The 20,716-nt window shown below is 42.2% G+C and overlaps 1 protein-coding gene across 2 annotated transcripts in view; it reads left to right on the forward strand.

Moving 5' to 3' along the window:
- The first annotated feature begins 187 nt into the window (after positions 1-187).
- PTPN11 (protein tyrosine phosphatase non-receptor type 11) overlaps positions 188-20,716 on the forward strand; it is a 90,111-nt gene continuing 69,582 nt past the window's right edge. Inside the window, exons 1-4 of one of the 2 annotated variants that reach the window (XM_029619327.1) lie at positions 188-693; positions 11,798-11,920; positions 13,160-13,354; positions 18,710-18,902. In XM_029619327.1, the coding sequence (XP_029475187.1) occupies positions 680-693; positions 11,798-11,920; positions 13,160-13,354; positions 18,710-18,902 (525 nt within the window). In that variant the 5' untranslated portion in view covers positions 188-679. The remainder of the gene's footprint in view (positions 694-11,797; positions 11,921-13,159; positions 13,355-18,709; positions 18,903-20,716) is intronic. The other variant, XM_029619326.1, reaches the window with a different exon arrangement.

Below are 20,716 nucleotides of genomic sequence, written 5' to 3' on the forward strand. Positions count from 1 at the left end.
CTTCCGGGCCACACACGTATAAAAGCTTACAGTAATACGTCACCATCGGAAAATTGCACGCCGGGAAATGTAGTTTAAGCTACGTAAATCTCCCTTTGCTTGTAGGAGCTGCTAATGACTGCGGTTCGGGTATAAAATGGCTGTCGAGGTTCCGCCTACTGCTCTCACTCACGTAAAGGTCGTGGTGTTTGTATTCCCGCGCCCCAGTAATCATCGCGAGAAAAGCGCCGGAGTACGGGTACCGCGCGGCTCAAACTTTCTGAGAGCCACACTGAGATGTGAGCATGCAGGAGAATGTTGTGGTACGGGCAGCGTTTTCTCCCAAGGCGGCAGAAGAGCCGCATGACCAGAGCGAAAGGAGGGATAGGGGTGGGCCCGCGCGCTTTGTTGGTATTCCAAGTGTAAAAAGCACGGGGGGGAGTTGGTGTGTCGCTGGTAAATGACGTCATTTCGCGCCGCCCTGGTTGTGCTGGAGCTTCTGGGATGAGAGGCCTGTGTGATTTATAACTTATGAAGGCCGTTGGAAGGGGGAGAAACCTCAAACTTGGGGGGAGGAAGCAAAAATCTTCTCTGAATCTGCCCGATCGGTTTAGGAACCAATGTGATTCTAGTGAGAAGAAAAAGAATTCTGCAGCTGCAAGTATAAAAAGATTCAGGAACTGGACAGATACAACAAAAAATGACATCGAGGAGGTGAGCTTGATTGTGGGACATAAATAAAAGCTGTTTCTACGATACTGTAGGTGGTTCTATACCCATGTGCCATTATAGATTGGGTCGCAATTTTATTTTATAGTTTAATAGTTACTGAAATGTAACTTGGAAAGGGTTAAGCGTTATTTCATTAGGATTTAGAAGTTCACTATGTCCGTATTTTTTTGCATATATAGATTATAAAGAACACTTGTCAGTCCTCGGATATGGTCAAAATACAGAATCAAGGGATTTTTCATTTAGTATGCTGGGAGGACAATTTTGAGTTTACTTATTTCTTTACGAAGTCTTCATGACAGACTGACCCTGAAGATTTTTTAATTGCAGTTCACTTTCATTCACTTAATATTTTTTTATCTTCTGTCCTTGCTTTATTTAATAGAACAATTTTAAACGTCTTGCCATCTCGTGTCCATTTTTTTTTAAATATCAATTTAATTCTAGTGGGTGAGTTCTGATTTGTTAATTTGAAATGAAAATGTTTTAAATCTCAATAACAATGGACTTAAGCATAATGTTTTAAAAATGTTTCTAAAGGGTGTGGGTTTTTTTTTTGGAAACAAATTATTGTAGCATATGTACTAAACAGGAAATAGCACTTCGTTCTTTATCATAATAGTTCTTTCCATTGATTTTAGTAAGCTATAAAACTGAACAGAAACGTTTCAAATGCAAACTGTTTTGTTCTTAATTCAAGGATGGGCAAATTCTGGCAGAAAAACCTTAAAAGGTTTCTTGAAACATTTGATGGGTAATCTTTGTAAGCCTTAAGCTAGATCTTTAGTGAATGTTTAGTTTAGCCTAGCCTTATAATACAGCCGAATTAGCATTCTTTTTTTCTTGGGTGTAAGTCATTCTCTGAACTATGGATGGGTATATCAACTTTGAGTAATACTGTTATCAAAACTGACTGCTCTGCTGTTTTTCATAAAATGGAGTTGTCTGGCTGTTCTGGCCATAGCATGTTTAGCAAGTAGTATGTAATTAGATACAGGTTTGTTCTACAACGTCTTGACAAACCTGGTTGTCTGGACAATAAGGCTGCCCAAATCATTATCACAAGAAGCCACCTGTTAAATGCATACTTCATTGTAGTTCTCTTGGGTTTCACAGTACTTGATCTAAACAACTGAGATAAGTACAAGTCTAAAATACAATCCTTTTTCAAATTCTTGGTCTTCTATGTCACTTTTGAGATGTGAGTAAAATTAAATAGCATTTTTCATAAAACATCTATCAAGATTGTTTGTAATCTTGGTTCAAACATTTTAGTAAGTATTTTAGCAAATATTTATGGAATAATTACTGATCAAGAGGGTACGGCTGCTTTAATGCTGTGGGAGAGATGAAATTCCAATGTAAAGCTAAGTTATTAAGATGAAATATTAACTGACAGATCCCTTTGTAGAGGAGGTGTGTTTTTTTTATAATCCTAAGCTAAATTTGATTTTTTTTTTTTTAATGTAACAGGAAAGCAGGATATTGGTATGGAAGCAGATTACTTAGACTCAAACTGAATGTGCAGTTACGTTTAATAATTCACAGTATTTATGTGCGATTCCCCTCTTTAAATTCTTATAAAATTTCCTACATGAGCCTTTTTTTTTTTCCCAGTGAAACAGCAGGCTCTAAGTCATAGTTTTCCATAGTAATATCAAAACCACAGTATAAATGGAAATCTGAGTTAAGGAACAGTGCAGTGAAAGCAAGAATAAGACATTTTGGTTGGAGTGTGCTGGAAGGACTTGATTTCAAATGAATGGGTGGAAGAACATGACAGATCTAATCAAAAAGAATATTTGATTTGCTAGTCATGTACTCAAAAGTTCTGGTGACAAGCTAGATAAGTTAATGCTGTAGGTGTGTAGTAGTACGATAGAAATAATCAGAGCTAGGAAAATCTTAGGCGCTAGTTTACTGCGTGAGAGTATTTGGGGCCTGATGCCATTCTGAGCACGTCAGGCACTGCTGCTGCTGGGCCAGGGATTTATTTATTTTATTTAATATTGTGCCTTTCTCATAGCATCAAAGCAGCTGAAAGCCCAAGCTGCAAAAAGACATTGCTGCAGTTAAATCCAGTCACCCAAAATTCTTACATTTTAGATATAAGGCATTCATTTGTGCAGCCACAGCATGGTGGAGAAATCTAGCAGGTTAGCAGCTAAACTTGAAAACCTACCCTGGACAGGCCTATTTTGGTTCTTTTTTTTTCCTTTTTTGGCCAGTTGAATCTGGGTGAGTGATTTTTATGTGGACAGATTTTAGACAGCTGGCAGGGGGTGAGGGGTAGGGAAATTAACTGGTTAGATTAATGTGATTGAAATCCAATTTTAACCGCATACAATTTTTTTGAATATCGAACCCTACATTTTTTTTTAGTGTGCAGACTTAAAAAGAAAATAGCCTTACTAGGGTAGGAACACTATTGGTGTGCATGCTAACCCATAAAACTATGTTCTCTCTACTTAATTCTATGCTAATACTAAATATCTTGAACATGATAAACTGCACATGTTCAGTCATTTTCCTCATGGCTTAGCTCCATTTTTGCAAACCACATGGGGCTTTCAGGAGAGGATAAACCAAACCAAAAGCATGCATCTTAGTTGTCCTGTGAGCAGGAGGAGGACTGGCATCAGATGGTGCCTTGGCCAGCTGCAGCACATTCATCCCATTGAGGGAAATCTGTTTAGTCCTGAATCAAGACGATGGCACCCTACCATCCACACTGCATGAGCACTCTAGTGTTGTGGCAGTAGCAACATATGACAGTTCATGCTTGCACTTCCAAATGCCTGCAGTTATCTTTGGACAGTCTAATCACATCAGTATCAGCAACGACTACTGCTGTATGCTAGCAGGGTAAGTTTAGGCAACGGACAACACAATGATGCACCTCAGCTTGAGAAGCTACTCTCCTGCTCTCCATTCATGGTGATCACTTCATCCACACCATGGAGGAGTAGCCCTTGGAAAGCCATGGACCAGAGATGGAAAGACTATACAGGGGCTAACCATGACTGGGAAGAGGCTGCCTCATGAGCACCCAGCCTAGTTCCCACTCAGTGCCTTCTGTAATAGAGTTGCAGCTCAACTGATGAATTATTGTTTAGGCTGTACTATCTAGCTTGCAGACTTTTTTTATACCTTCTGAAACTATGTAGGACAGTGATGGCTAACCTATGACACGCCGAGACTTTTTGCTGACACGCACAGCGTTTCGTGGACTATCGGGAATTTTTTTTTTAATCGGCTGCACCGACCCTTTAAACTAGTTTTTTAGTATGCCCCCACCCTCCGGATCCCTCCACCCCCCCCCCCCCCCAATGCCCCCGGGCGCAGCGACAAGCAGATAGGCAGGGCCGCGGCCCGAAGAAAAAGATCGCGTTTAAACGCGCTGATGCTCCTCCTCCTTCCTGCCTGTGCAGCCCCGGAAGTAAACGTTGCCGGAGCCACGTGGGCTGGAAGGAGGTGAAGCATCGGCGCGTGCAGAAGAGGAGCAGCGCTTGCGTTTACGGGCAGCCGCAAATCCCAAGTCGAAGAGGCCTGGTAGCAGGGCTGCTGCAGAGCCCATCCTGCGACGACCCGCGAAGAGGAGGCCCAGAGGTGAGAGAGAGGCTGAGGGTCTGTAGAGGGAGTGTGTGTATGAGATGAGTTGAGAGATTGTGTGTGAGAGTGAGGACCTGAATGTTTGCAGAGACGGCATGTGCTTGAGCAAGACAGCATGTGGGAGTGAGAGAGAGCCTGTGTGTGTGAGTCAGACAGCATGTGCCAGTGAGAGACTGTGTGTGTGTGTGTGTGAGAGAGAGAGAAATGCATGTGAGAATGAGAACGTGTGTGTTTGAGGGAAGAAGATAGAGAGAAAAGAAACAGAAAAAAAGACAATATAAAAGGAATTGGCAAAAAAAATAAGAAAGGGAAGGTGGGAAAAAATAAGAAAGGGAAGGTGGGGAAAAAAAGCCTGTGACCAACCAATTAGAAAATGAAGATCAGACAGCAAAGGTAAAAAAACAAAATAAACCAGATGGCATGGGCAGACCGCCATTTATCCCGCATCGCAGCCACTCATATTGCAGGCGTGGACAACGTTCAGGCGGATTATCTCAGTCGGCATCACCTAGACCCAGGAGAGTGGGAGTTGTCAGCCGAGGCGCTGTATCTCATAACTCAGCGATGGGGGGGTTCCGCGCTTGGACTTGATGGCAACTCGTCTGAATGCCAAGGTGGTGCGTTTCTTCAGCCGGAGGCGAGAGCACAGATCGGAAGGAGTGAATGCGCTTGTGCGTCCATGGCCCCCTCACCTCCTTCTTTGTGTTTCCCCCATGGCCCCTGGTGGGAAAGGTGTTAAGACGCATAGAATCTCATCGGGGTCTGGTGATTCTCGTGGCTCTGGAGTGGCCAAGGCGCCCGTGATTCGCGGATCTCGTCATTCTGGCGGTGGACGGGCCGTTGCATCTAGGTCATCTCCCAAATCTCCTTCGCCAGGGTCCGGTATCTTTCAATCTGGCGGATCACTTTTGTCTGGCAGCTTGGCTTATGAGCGGCGACAGTTGAGGAAGAAAGGTTATCCAGAAGCGGTTATATCTATTCTCCTTCGGGCGCGCAGATCCTCGACTACTTTGGCTTATGCGAGAGTATGGAAGGTCTTTGACTCATGGTGTAGTGCAGGGGTCGGGAACCTTTTTGGCTGAGAGAGCCATGAACGCCACATATTTTAAAACGAAACTCTGTGAGAATTACACCCTCCTGATGCCCCCCAAGACCTCCAAAATTAATTTACTATAACCCCCCACCCTCCTGACCCCCCCCCCCCCCCAAGACCTGCCAAAAGTACCTGGTGTTCCAGCGGGGGTCCAGGAGCAATCTCCTGGACTTGGGCTGTCGGCTGCCAGTAGTCAAAATGGCGCCAACGGCCCTTTGCCCTCACTATGTCACTGGGGTCGACCAATGGCGGCGGTAGCCCCTGTGACATAGTAAGGGCAAAGGGCCGTCGACGCCATTTTGATTACTGGCAGCCGACGGCCCTTTGCCCTTTCTATGACACAGGGGCTACCGCCGCCATTAGTCGACCCCAGTGACATAATGAGGGCAAAGGGCCGTCTGCGCCATTTTGACTACTGGCAGCCGACAGCCCAAGTCCAGGAGATCGCTCCTGGATCCCCGCTGGAACACCAGGGACTTTTGGCAGGTCTTGGGGGGGGGGGGGCCAGGAGGGGGGGGGGTTGTAGTAAATTAATTTTGGAGGTCTTGGGAGGCATCAGGAGGGTGGGGGTTTTTGTTAGTATGGCTCTCACAGAATTACATTTTAAAATATTTGGCGTTCATGGCTCTCTCAGCCAAAAGAAGAGACGACTGAGGGGGGATATGATAGAGGTGTTTAAAATCATGAGAGGTCTAGAACGGGTAGATGTGAATCGGTTATTTTACTCTTTCGGATAATAGAAAGACTAGGGGGCATTCCATGAAGTTACCATGTGGCACATTTAAGACTAATCGGAGAAAGTTCTTTTTTACTCAACGCACAATTAAACTCTGGAATTTGTTGCCAGAGGATGTGGTTAGTTCAGTTAGTATAGCTGTGTTTAAAAAAGGATTGGATAAGTTCTTGGAGGAGAAGTCCATTACCTGCTATTAAGTTCACTTAGAGAATAGCCACTGCCATTAGCAATGGTAACATGGAATAGATTTAGTTTTGGGTACTTGCCAGGTTCTTGTGACCTGGATTGGCCACTGTTGGAAACAGGATGCTGGGCTTGATGGACCCTTAGTCTGACCCAGTATGGCATTTTCTTATGTTCTTATGTTCTTATCTTATGGTAGTAGAACCGTGGCATGTACTCCTGGGTCTACCAATTTCTGAACAAAAACGGGAAACACAACACTTTGTTTTACAAGTTTTTATTGTAGCCAGAGCGGAAATATCCTTACATTGGAGACATCAACACATACCAAGTCTGGCCTCTATGAAACAAAGGTTGTTTTCTTATTACCAACTGGGCAGTACATTGGGACCGATTTAAATATATTGTATTTATTAAAACCTGGCAACCCTATTCTACATGGTTAGAACAGTACCAATCCTCATAACCTTTTCGGTTCCTATTTGTCTGTTCATTGCCTCTACTTAGTGCTGTCCACAATTGTTGTAATGAAGCTAGCATAATATTACTGATGAAGCATATTTATCACTTAGCCGGCCTACCTGCTGTCGTTTTTTCTCTATTGCATATAGTCTCATATATATATATACCAGATTCTTCCTAGATATTCTGCGTCTATACTTTCACATCTTCATAGTAGTACAGTCCTGTGTCCTGTTGAATGTCATGATAAATGTCCTGATTTATTTCTTTTTTTCTCACCTTTTTGGGAACCACATGCTGTTATGCCTGGTGGAGGGGGGGAACATTGAGAAAGTTACTCAGATGTATATATCATTTTTGTCTTTATTTCAACTATTATATCATGGCACTATACATGTTAACTATTGAGTTTGTGTGAAATTATGGTCTATGTTCATATACTGTTACTCTTGCATTGTTATGCTATTCGATGTTGTGACATATTGTATTTCTGTTTGACAATAAAAATGATTAACATAAAAAAAAAAAAAGAGCTGCAGCGGTAAAAAGGAGGCACAAGGGGAAGTTGTGCGTCCCTAGCGCCTCCTCCGCATTGGGTGCCAAGGGAAGGTGGCTGTCAGTGCGGGTTAGGAAACAGTCAATATGAGCATCTGTTTTCTCCTGCTACCGGCACAATTTATGTGGCCTGGACCGTGTATATTGGGCACCCAGAATTTTTTTTTTTTTAACATGATTCCATTTTCTGTGGTTCCTGTTACTTAGTGTCGCAACGATATTAGTAGGAGGAATCACAGAAAGCAGGATTGAGTCCTTGAGCGTGGCAGACCTTTACGCCAGCCCTGGGCTGGTGTAAAATTTGCAGTGTTGCAATGGGCGCATTGGCCGTGCGGGAAAATGTTTTTGAATCGCAGTGATTAGCTAATAACCTCATCTACATGTACTTTACATGTGATGAGTGCTATGAGCTTGATTGGATGGCTAATCCCCATATGGCATCGGGGGTTATGGACGCGCTTTAAGCCGTGCGCTGCAGCCAGTGCACAATATTGCATCGGCCTGATTGTGTGTTCTAAATCAAGGGTGGGTAATTCCAGTCCTTGAGGGTCGCAAACCAGTCGGGTTTTCAGGATATTCCCTAACGAATAGGCATGAAATACATTTACATACAATTAGGGGTAGATTTTCAAAGGGGTACGCGCGTAGGATACGCGCGTACCCCCCGAAAACCTCCCCAAACCCACCCCCCCCCCCCCGCGCGCCGAGCCTATTTTGCATAGGCGCGGCGGCGCGTGCGCAAGTCCCGGGGCTTGCATGGAGAGGCGTGCCGGGGGCGTGGCGGTCGTGACATGGCGTTTCGGGGGCGGTGCCGTGGGCATGGTTTCGGCCTGGGGGCGTGACCGCGCCCTCCAGAATAGCCCCCGGGTCAGGTGATGGCGCGCCAGCAGCTCGCTGGCGCGCGCAGATTTACGTCTGTCTCCAGCAGGCGTAAATCTGGCAATAAAGGTAGGGGGGGTTTAGATAGGGAAGGTGAGGGGAGGGCGAAAAAGTTCCCTCCGAGGCCGCTCCGATTTCGGAGCGGCCTCGGAGGGAACGGAGACAGGCTGCGCATCTCTGCGCTCACAGGCTGCCCAAAATCTGCAGCCTTGCGCGCGCCGATCCCGGATTTTAATGGATACGCGCGTATCTATTGAAATCCCGCGTACTCTTGTTCGCGCTCGCACAAAATTATAAAATCTACCCCTTAATGTAGGGTGCACGCAAATCTCTCTCATGCATATTAAGAACATATCCTGAAAACCCAACTAGTTTGCAGCTCTTGAGGACCGGACTTGCCCACCCCTATTCCAGATAGTGCATGTTATTTGGCATGCACCTGTTAACATGTCATTTATTTATTTAGATATAGCTCACATTTTTTTCATAAATAGCTCAAGGTGAGTTACATTCAGATACAATAGGTGTTTCCCTGTCTCCAGAGGGTGAAATGACTTCACGAGGATATGATGACTTTAGTTTATACACACACATGTCTTTTCAGATCGATTTAGCGTGTCTGCTAGGGCCTTTGTGTCTAGGATGCTATCTTTTGTGCATGCTAAATGGCTTTAATGTGCATGTTAAGCTTTAGTCCGTAGGTCCCTTTATAACTAAAATACATGATGATTAAGTACATCCTAAGTCAGAGGTGGTCAACTCCAGTCCCCAAGAGCCACAACATCTATCTCGTGCATATTCATTGTGGAGATCCTGAAAACCTGGCCTGTTTGTGGCTCTTGAGGGCCAGCCTTATCCTAAACTATAGAGCGCCCCCCCCCCCCCCCCCCCCCCAATACCAGTGGCTCCTAAACCTCATAGCCAGTCAGGTTTTTCAGGATATCCAAAATGAATATGCATGAGATAAATTTGCATATACGGAATCTCCAGAGATGCAAATATATCTTATACATTATATTCATTGTGGATATCTTGAAAACCCGACTGACTGTGGGTCCCCAGGACCGGTTTGGGACACTTTACCAGTTTTATAAGGCAGTCATCTTCACTGCGATAGTCTTTAAGTAGTGACATGACCACTGATTATCCCTGTCATACCAGATGAGAGATTTGTGAGATGGGTTACAGTAAAGCCGTAGTAGTCAGTGAAACGAGTGACTTATCTGGAAATCTTTAATAATGAAATATTAAAGATGTAAGGCCTGAGACAAGACTTTTCTACATCTTTAATTTAAAAAGTTTTTTATCTTTCTATGTTGGTTTGGAAGAATGTTATAGTAGGTTTGATTTATACAAGGTTTTTTTTTTTTTCTAATGGGCACAAAAAAGGATCAGGTCTCTTAAAATTAAACAGTGATTTCTCATGTCTAGAGTGGCAGAGCTGATGAACTTTTGGTTTGTCTGTCACTCAGCCTGCTAGCTGGCTGCTTGTCATTCAACTAGATGATTATGCTTTTAGATTAATGAACTTTTAATTTTTTTTAAGTTTTCATTTTTCTGTCTGTTACAAGTGACTCATTTTAAGCTTGGTTCTGAATTAAACAGATGTGCTGATTCTGAAGGGAAAGTAGCTTTGTAGAATTACTGTAACATCAGAATTTTTAGTTAAAATCCCTATTTCAGGGGTAGCCAACTCTGGTCCTTGGGAGCCATAAACGGGCCAGGTTTTCAGGATATCCACAATGAATATGCAAATCTCTCATATGCATATTCAGTGGAGGCAGTGCATGCAAATCTTTATCATGCATATTCATTGTTGATATCCTGAAAACCTGGCCTGCTTGTGACTCAAGGATCAGAGTTGGCTACCCCTACCCTATTAGATCAAGGCAGAAAGTTGTCTTGCCTGCATGTTAATGCTGTACACAAGTATTTCTATGGAACTAGAAGTGTGCAAAAATGGAAGTTGACTGCTCCTTTTCATATTGAAATCTGGACCTAGCCTGAATTTTTATCCACACTTTCTTTTTCTGTCTTTTTTGGGTTGATGTGAGAATAGACACACATGAGGAACATTTACGTCCAGAGCTGCACTATGTTTATTCCATAGGCAGTAAGTACGCTCTTTATGAAGGTGATTTTCAAGCAGCTTCCTACAATAAAGGATCAAAGCGCGTGTTAAGTTCCACCACTGTTTAAAGTGGACTTGTATGCATTTGTCCACTTAGCTTTGCCAATCATCTCACCAGATTTACCTCCACATATTTACACCTGTTATGTGCGTGGCAATTTTTCAGGAAGATTGCCATGTGCATTTGGAAAATCGAAAAAATGTGCATCTAAGTCCAAACCCCTCACCATCCTCACACCCTGGGAACTCTTTTGCTCGTTCTGGGTAAATGTCCTCGCAAATAGGGCACACGTGCGACTGTTTCCGGGGACAGCAATTCCATAAAAGGTCATTTTGTTTTACCCACGGCTGTGCCTTTGAAAGTGACCCTCTCTGTGCTTTGAACTTGATGGCAGCTCAGATCCTGGATTCAGGTGACTAAAGGGACATGGTCGGAATAACTATATTCTTATGTTTGTTAATAAATTGGTGGGATCACTGACATTTTCCCCTGTAGTCTTCTGCAAGTTTTGTGCAAGGAATACACAATAAAATGTTTGTTTCCACAGTAAATATGGCAGTGAGGAAGACTAACGCTGAGAAATTCCTGTTGTATCCATTAACTAAAAATGCACTGCAATCTGCAAGGTGATGCAAAAGCAACAAATACAACATTCGTAGGCCAAACACTGGTGCACAAGTGAACGAGCAAAGAAAAGTTTTGTTCTGAAATTAACAAAGAACAGCACCGCTATGGATATTGTTTTACATTTGTCCTGGGATTTAGGAAACCTCGGTTACTACAAACAACGATAAACCAACTAGTCAAGTCTTAACTATTGTGGCATGATCTGTTACCTGCATTGGGTTAGAGTTCAGACCAACGCAGTAGTGTTCACTAAGGGACCTATTACTAAAGGACATTAGCAGTAGTGCAGGCATCTGAAATGCCTTAATGCCAGCGTCACTTTGTGACGCATGTTAAGGAAGGATTAACTGATTGCCTTTAACGCTATTGCACAGCTTTTCTCATTAAAGTGTAAAATGCAAAAATTATGCAAAGCAGCTTGCATAAGCTTGCACATAAGTGTTAATATGGCCATTTGCACACTTTAGCTCCGCCTTTAGGGGTGTAGTTAAAATTTGTGCACTAAAAGCATGCCCAAACCCAATTTTTAAATGTTACATTATTTTGGCGCTTTAATGTGCTGTTTATGAACTACACTTTAGTAAGCAGGCCCCTTGATGTTCTAGTGCACAAAACGTCTAGAGTTTTTTTTTTTTTAGTATTTTTTTAAATCAGGCCTTTGCTTGGTGGAGTCTTGGGTTCCAGTTCCCACTTCCTGGCTTCATCCGCTGAAGCACAGCAGAGGTCGAAGGCTTTGCCCTTGCAGAGGTTCCTAACGTTCATGAGTTGTTTGACTTATTTATTTTTTTCTTTTTTTGATTTGTGCAGATGGTTTCACCCGAATATCACAGGAGTGGAGGCAGAAAACTTGCTTCTGACCAGAGGCGTTGATGGCAGTTTCTTGGCTCGACCGAGTAAAAGTAATCCAGGCGATTTCACACTTTCTGTTAGGTAAGTTTTTGTCCTTAGAAGCACCAGTGCAGACTCTTATTTTGCGGCCTCTTGTTAACTATTGTAACTAAACACATGACCTTCACATTTTTGGTTCAGAACTTTCTCTCCTACCCTGAGCTCTTGGCTATCATGTTCTATATCACAAGATTGTTGTATCTTTCTGTTTCTGTATTCACTAAACATCAAAATAATTCCTTCTGCTCAGTTCTTGGCTCCCCAGATAAATTTCATTGTATGTGTCTATCATACATATAACTTCAAAAGCAAACAGTACAGCCATGAAAATTGGCCATGTTGGATGGTAAACCAGTTGCCGACAGTCAAAATGGTCTGAACTGTTCAGATCACAAAGTGATACAATAACTTAAGCCACAATGTTCACGAGAATTTCTCCCAATTGAAATTTCAATTTCAATTTCTCTTTGTCTTTAGAAAAACCTTTTTCTTTCTTTCTTTTTAGAGAATGCTTATGTTGATTTATATCCAGATAGATTCAGCATTCTTGAAAGGTGCATTGGCAACTGAGGCGTTTTGTTTATCCCCCAAAATAGGTTGAGCATCAGCAGTGCAGTAAACCCTTCTGCACGCTGACTGCCATTGTGAAAAGAGTATCTCTAACCAACCAGAAGGTCATGCATTATCACTTGTTCTCCTGATGCTACTCTCCAGGGTGCCAGTTAGTGGTATGATGTGTATTTGTTGTGACTGTAGACTACTGTTTTTCATTGGCAGGCGTTAAGACCTTCCTCGTTTTAAGGCTTGATGATTGGTGCTACTGCTCACAGATTTCAAACTTGCACTAGTGCCACCATTTCTTTCTAGGATTTTAGAAAAAGGGGTAAAGCCCAGCTACTGAATGAGCTCAAGCAGGAAAGTAATTTTAATATTTTAGGAATGGAGTGCATGGTGGGAAGATACAGGTATTTGCGGGAGCCTTCCATCCTTTTGAATTTTGGAACAAGCCATATAGTGATAAAAGGCAGCATTTTGTGACTAACTCCTACAGAAAGCAGTCCTTTTTTTATTGTAGGGTTGGGTACAAAAGTAAATTACTTTATCAGTAAGGTGAAAGTTTCAGACACGTATTGTCTAGACATGTCTGCCCCTGTACAGTGCTACCTGCTAGTAGTGCAAGAGAAATAAGTAGTAGTAGTTCCAGAGGACAAAAATTGTAATTTTTGACCTGAGTAACTTTTTTTATTTCTTTGTTTTGTGCACTTGCTAACTTTAATCCAGGCGAAATGGAGCCGTCACGCACATAAAGATTCAGAACACGGGGGATTACTATGACCTGTATGGAGGTGAAAAGTTTGCTACATTGGCTGAGTTAGTCCAGTATTACATGGAACACCATGGACAGCTGAAAGAGAAGAACGGGGACGTTATAGAGCTAAAATATCCACTGAACTGTGCCGATCCAACCTCTGAGAGGTCAGTGAAATATGCCAAAATGGCCTTAAAGTGTAAAGCTTTGTAATGATCTGATGTTTCCGAGTCTCCCCTCTTTGCTGTAGAATTCCACTTACTCCAAGAACATCCCTATCAGATAATTCTCGACTCATTCTCTCTTTGTTTGAGGTGGTTATACTCTAAAGATGCAAGAAGTGATACCTGAAAAGGTATCCTTAAGACACCTCAAAATGATAGAGGGAGAAAATGATAAAAACAGCTGTTTTGTCTCTTTAGTGCTTCTCTCTGCTCTTCTTGCCTCAATTTCAATCATGGGTTTCAATAAAAAGTACATTTTTAATGTAACCATGTTATTCATACCTAAGGGTTCATTCTTAGATAATACACTGCATACATTTTAAAGCAGTGATGTAGTTAGATTTTTGCAGCTACATCAAGAGAACAGAATTACAATTCACTGATAAAGACACTTGGTTCACACATCCTGTGACTTATTAATTTTACATCTTCAGTTCACTTTGGTAACTTGGTGGCAGGGGATTTAGATTAAGTGTGGCTATTTTGAGAATGTTATTGTTACATTTTTTTGTACTTTTAGAAAGATAAGGGTTTGATTCTATGTACACATGTAGGGAGCAGTAGGGCTCGTGGCTAGGCCATCAAGCCTGTCATCTCTGTAAATCTTAAATTTAAAATCAAATCTCTGAGCTCCTTATGCTGCCTTAACAAGGATGTCTTCAAATCCACATCCTGAGAACTGAAAGTAAAACTTCCTGAGATGCATAATGGTATCGTCTAGACCAGTGGGTCCCAAACTTATCCTGGAGGACCCCCAATCGATTGGGTTTTCAGGATATCTACAATACAATGAGGTAGATTGGCATGCACTGCTTTCGTCACATGCAAATATACTTCATGCATATTCATTACAGATATCCTGAAAACCTGACTAAATGGGATCCTCCAAGACAGTTTGGGAAGTCACTGTTCTAGACAGACTACTAGGTCCCAATGGGTAGAGTAGCTTTCTTTAGTTTTTCTGCTAATCTCCATATGGGAACTCCATTAGACTGGGTCATGGATGCAGCCCATGGCCTGTTGTGACCTATGTAGAAAAGTTCTCTAAAGAAAAAAAAGTTACTTGACCATCAGAAGTGCCTGGATAAACAAATCCTTGTTCCAGGAATGATTTGATCACCAGTTTTTCCATGGCATCCGAAAGGAAAAATTGCTCTGCCAGAAAATAAGAGGTTTTACTGTTAGAATAGCAGTCGGGCATATCCAGATGTGGATGGACTTGTAAGCAGAAATTTCTAATGCCTGTTTGCCTCCTAATACCACTGCATTTAATACAATACATGGAGCCAAAGAGTAATTCAGAATCTTCTGAGAAGGCGCTGTGACCACGGGGGTTTTATCTAATATTTACATTAAAGATGGCCATATAGTATATTTAGGGACCTTTGTTTTCAGTTTTTTTTATTTTTTTCCGGTGAATTTATCAATGGTTATTAAAACAAGAACTTATTAAAACAAGAACAAAAATGCTACTTATCTGGAAAAAATGACAAGGGATTATTTGTTGACTGCTCTCTCCCATTTTTTGTTCTTAAAGTTCCAAGAAAAATAAAATAAAAACTGCAGTCAAAGGTCTCTTGGTGTATTGCTAGAGACTGAGACCAAGTAAAATCATCAACCTGCTCATGGCATCATTGTTTGATTTGTATGCTGATAACGATTTTCCAGGTTTCCAAGAACACAAGAATGAATCACTTGATTATGATAGGAGTCTAAAGGCCCCTGACATGAGAGCAACTCCAAAATTTGGCATTCTTTAAGAGCACATTGAGCAGTACATGGGTTGTGATAAAGCCGCTCTTACTGCAGATAACTTAACCAGGCTTGTCCCGACCGAGCTGGTGGCAAATCCTAAGCAGGCAATGACTAGCCTGGAGAAAGAGGATACAGAAGACATAGACAAATCTAAAATTTTGTGCTCAACAGGTGCTGACCGTCTGCAACTTATATTCCTATTTTGTTTCCTTGAGAAGAGCAAATTTGAAATCTATAACACTTTTTAAAAAGGGCTACTACTCCCATTCAGACTTCAAGTTCCTTACTCATCCAGTGAGCACAAATGAGGAGAGCTGGCAGAAGAAAGCTCCGATGCACTCCCAGTGACTCAGCCCCTGGTTCAATCAAGATGATGACCCAGCTGTAGCTGCCTCACAGAGAATGCTTGAGGGACCCACGGCTGTAAGATGTATGGGATTAGGAAAGGTCTCCAACCCAGACATGCTAGGGCATCAACCAGTGTTTAGAGAAGAACTTTGCCTTTGCCTCAGATCCACGAGAATCACCGAAGAGAGAGAATGCACCTCATGTGGGTTGAAATTTTAAGCTCTAAAAATCTGCCACCTAAAAATCTTCCCATGGACAGAGGCAGTCCAGTGGTCCTGAAGAATGCACTAGTGTGCTCCAATGTACGGGTTCTTCTGGCATGTTTAAGCGATATGAAATTAAAAAATTCTCCGGAGGACAGTGGGAGCAGCAGTTCCTGATTCCATATTCTTAAGGCATTTTTATATTTCATTTAAAAATATATTCATCCTTCACTTTGCTTTTTTTTTTTTTTTCACGTATTATGGGGCATTTTTCAAAAGGCAATTAAGGTAAAAGGAATATCTGAATTTTTATCCATCTGATTATGAGATAAGCCATTCTTTTTTTTTCTTTTTTTTTTTTTCTTGCTCTCTTGCTTGGAACATGATATTGGATTTATTTAGTAGAAAATTGGGTCATTTTGGTGGCTGGCTTCCATTCAGTTTCATCGTGGTCATGCCAGTACCTTATCTACCTAATAGGCACTTTGGTGGCAGCCTCTGACTGGCTGCTGCCTCGATTATGATGTTTAGTTAAATAGCTCAATTCCTGTGGTTAATTATGATATGTTTTACTACAAGCCAGTATGCTCAGCTTGAAACCAAAGAAGCTGAGCAGGATCAGTAGTACATCCCAAGGAGATGGATAGAGAGGACTGTGGAGTCTGGTGAGGCCTAGTAGAACAAAGGGGCAAGAATCAAAGCTGGTGAGGAGAATGTTTGGAGGGAAGGATAGGCTTAGGGTAAAGAGAACAATGTAAGGCACTACTTTTCACAGTAAGCTTAACCTGTGGCATTGTAAGTCAGAGGAGCTAGTAAAAACAAAATAGTACACGTGTGCCTGCTGGAGCTGAGCAAACATCTGAGGGAGAACAAGATTACATAGGTTAGTATCTGCAGTAACCTGTCTGGGCGAAGTAGGCTGGTTAAAGAAGAGTCACAAAAGATGTAATATAAATGAAAAGGTTTAGTCTTCCAAGCATATACTCTGAAATCCTTATTTCCGTGATTTTTAATTTTTTTTTGTCTGTCATGGTATTCCATTCCCATACCCATCTTCAACCTGGGATATTTGCTACTATATAATTTATTTACACATTTTATATACCGTCGTTCCAAAAGCAGCTCACATTGGTTTACAAAATAAACATTCATATTCTGGGTCAACATTCATATGCTAAATCAACACAACAGCCGATACATATTCTGGGTCAACACATTTACAGTGAGGTTATCAGCATATCGGTATTTTGTTAAAATCATATGCATTTCTAAAGAGCCATGTTTTTCAGTTCACGTTTGAAACTCTTTCTGTTATCAGACGTAATGTCTCTGGAAGAGAGTTCCATAGCTTGGGGCCTGCTATGGAAAACATGCAGCCTCTTATTTGTGTTAGGTGTGTGCTCCGTGTTGTAGGCACATTTAGAAGTCCTTTGTTTTGTTTTGCGATCTTAGGGCTTGCTGCGGTGTGCATGGTTGAAGTCTCACTCCTATTAAGCATGGGTTAATGCTGTTGATATTAAAAATTAGGGTTAATACTTTATAATGAATTCTGGATTGTACAGGAAGCCAGTGCAGTGCTATCAGCCAGGGGATGATGTGGTCAAATTTCCTTGTCCCTAGCTGAGGCATTTTGTAGTAACTGTAGTGGTTTTATTAATCCTGAAGGTAGGCCTAGTAATAGGGAGTTGCAGTAATCTGTTTGAAAATGAAAAGGAAGGAGAAGGTAAATCAAGTCTGTAAATCATTTCTGTGTTTGTTACTCTTTCAGTGTAGCAAAGATCCGCTAATGTCATTTCAAGGTAAACAGAAATCAAATTAAAAAAAAACAAACTACAACTTCTCTACCAATAGATGTCTGTTCAACCTCAAGAGTGAGCAAGGAGCAAAAAAATGAATTTGGCCTGATAACATATAGAATATTTTCAATTTCCAGAGGGTACTGCTGGAGTCCTCTTAATATTTTGATAAGAAGTTGCAGATAACCATTGGGAGCCTCCAGTAGCTAGGGCCCCCTGTGCTTGAAATAGTTAATAGCTATTCAGATTTCAGTCTTTTCTGGAAAACCTGATTATAAATCAAAGTAGTGTAAAACTGTATGCTTAAATCATTAAAATGCTTTTCTTGCTGTGTACAAAAAATGTCAATTTTTTGTGTATTCTTGTGTTTTCAACGACTACAGATTATGCAGATAAATGCAAACCACATCTTTTCTTATTCTAAGAATCTTTGTATGACTAAAAATCAGATACTCCATCTTTTGCTTTTAAAATGTTTGTGTCACAAAGCAGCAGAACATCTGAAGTTGGTTGATTTGAGCCATTTATGACTGGAAATCACAAGAGTCTTTGTAGGTTGTGTTAGATTTTTAATGGAACAAAAAAAATTAAAAAAAGCACATAGTGTGTGAGTTTGAGACCTCGCAGACTGCTTCTTCGCGCTTGCCAGATGAGGGATCAATAAGAAGTAATTGCGAGAGCAGAGGCTTTTTTTTTTTTTTTTTTAAACGTAGGAATTCTTTTTTTGCTCAGAACTTCAGATTACAGGGTAGAGCTGTTGAGTTGAACTCTGTGCCCACATTTAGAGTACAGTTTGTGTGGGTTTTATGCCCAGTAATGCCTATGAGGGTATTACTGCTCAGGGGCAGGGAACGGGACCTTCGCAGCCTCCCCCAGCTAATCCAGGGAATCAAATCCAGGTCCCTTCACGTGGTAGCCCACACCTGCAATCCTAGAGTACAGATTTAATGCTTGAAGTACGTTTTGACAAAATTCCCTTGAAGCTTTACACTTGTGGTAATGAGACACTAGCTAAGCTATTTTTCTGGCTTCTTGTTAATACTTCATTTGTAGCATAGAGAGTTATTGTGACTGCTCTCAGGATTCTAATATTGAAAGTAAATAACATTTTGGCTCTTAGACAAATGGTGAAACCTCTAATGATGGATGAGCAGGTACAGTGGTGGAAAACTGTTTGTCTGTCTTTCACGTTGAAGGTGGTTCCATGGACACCTGTCAGGAAAGGAAGCCGAAAAGCTGCTAACAGAAAAGGGAAAACATGGAAGCTTTCTGGTGCGGGAGAGCCAAAGCCACCCAGGGGACTTTGTCCTTTCAGTCCGCACGGGGGATGATAAGGGTGAAAGCAACGATGGGAAATCAAAAGTGACTCACGTGATGATACGGTGCCAGGTAAACCAATAAAACCACCATTTCTTTGTGTATTAGATGTCAAGGCCGAGTTGTTGCAGGGCCAAGAAGCACAGGATGCAAGGTTCTTTCTAATTGTTCATACACAAAAGCAATTTTGTCTTCGCTGTGTGGGTGCAGGCAACAGTTGGACAGACTTTTATGTCCAGGGTATAGAGAGGGTAATTATCAAAACCTATGCTTTTTATTTTTTTATTTCAAAGTCCATGGGTACATTTTTCCTCGTAGGGCTTTCCCTTTTGAAAACTGCTGAAGGAGGAAGCAGAGACTTGCACCTGCTTTTTCCATGTGCGGTTTTGAAAATGCTGAACTAGGCACAAAGCTGCCTGCCCTAGAAATGCTTCAGGAATAAGCAAGTCAAAGTACCTACGTCTTTTGCATCAATCGGGGTGGGAAGCTTTCAGACAGCCTCTTTACCCTCAGAGTTGTGCTGTAGTGCAAAAAATGTAACTGGAGTCAAATAATGTGAAGAAACTACTTACCATGACCCATCTACAAGGCTTCAGATTAAGGGGGAAGGGGGAAGTATTTTTATATATTTTTTTCTGAGTAAATTCTCCTTTTGTATTTGTAAGTTTTGCTAAAATTGACTTCTTCCTTTATAATCATTATATGGTAATAAGTTACATTTGTAGATTAAGCTGGGAAAATTAGTTCTAGAAACCCTGTGTGATGAATTTTCAAAATGGTACACGTAAAAATTAACAAATGCTTGTGGAGGTAGCATCTATTCGCAATTTCCATGGTTTTATAAAAGTTGGAAATGCGCACGTACGTGCACAAAAAAAAGGCAGTCTAGGGGCGTTCGTAGGCAGGGCCAACAGGCGCATAAGTTGCTGTTTTAAGACACATGCGTACATTTGCAGCCTACTTGCCTATTTTTATACCTGATAATTATCTGTTCCCTGTACGTACCCAGATCAGTCCAGACTCCTGGGTTTTCCCTCCCTGCCAGCAGATGGTGGCAGAGAAAATGTCACTGACACTGTATAACCCAGGGTGCCACCTGCAGTCCCTCAGTATTTCTCTGTCTCCAGCAGATGGTAGATGGTGTAAAACCTGCAGTCTGGAGAGAGAGAAAAGAAAGATTAAAAGACAAAATTTCTGGATCCTCCTAGGGGAGGGGGAGGGTTGTGAGGTCCTGGTGAGGCCATCCCCCCCTAGTTTGAGGCAGACAAGCAGGGTGTTGGTGACCCTTCTAATAGCTCCGTCCAGAGGTCCAGAGCCCTCATCATCCATGAGACAGCGGTGGAACCTGCTGAAAGCTCTGCACTGCAAGCCCAGGGAAGTATCCCTTTTATACGGTTTGTCCTGGGCTGGGTCTCTAAAGTTTGGCAAAAGGAGACTGATATAGCCAGTGGTCTGGCTCTTTTCTGATCTGCCATGCGACCTGAACCTCCGCACCAAAAGAGCTATTGGTTTTTATGTATATCTTTTTGTTCCTGGAGAGTGGAAAAAAAAAAAAAGAGAGAGAACAAGGAACTCAATGGAGGAATCTGTGCAGCAGCGGGGGGGGGGGGAGTTACCTCAGCAGCTTGGGGAGCTCTGCGATGGGGTTTTTCAGCAGTTTCTCTGCCTGTGGAGGAGACCGGGTGTTGGTTCCGTGGCACTGAGGGCCTGTTTCCCTGCTTGCTGTTGAGGTGCTGGTGGTGCTGTGGGTGCGGGGAGGAACATTGTGTGCTTGCAGAAAAAGCATTCGGGGGGAGGGGGCTGCGTCAAGCATGACCGCACCTGTAAAACAAGCTTCGCAGGTGACAGTCTAGCGCTGAGGCTTTCCCTGTCAGTGTGGAAATAGT

The sequence above is a fragment of the Rhinatrema bivittatum genome, chromosome 11 (assembly GCF_901001135.1).
Source record: "Rhinatrema bivittatum chromosome 11, aRhiBiv1.1, whole genome shotgun sequence".
NCBI lineage: Eukaryota > Metazoa > Chordata > Amphibia > Gymnophiona > Rhinatrematidae > Rhinatrema > Rhinatrema bivittatum.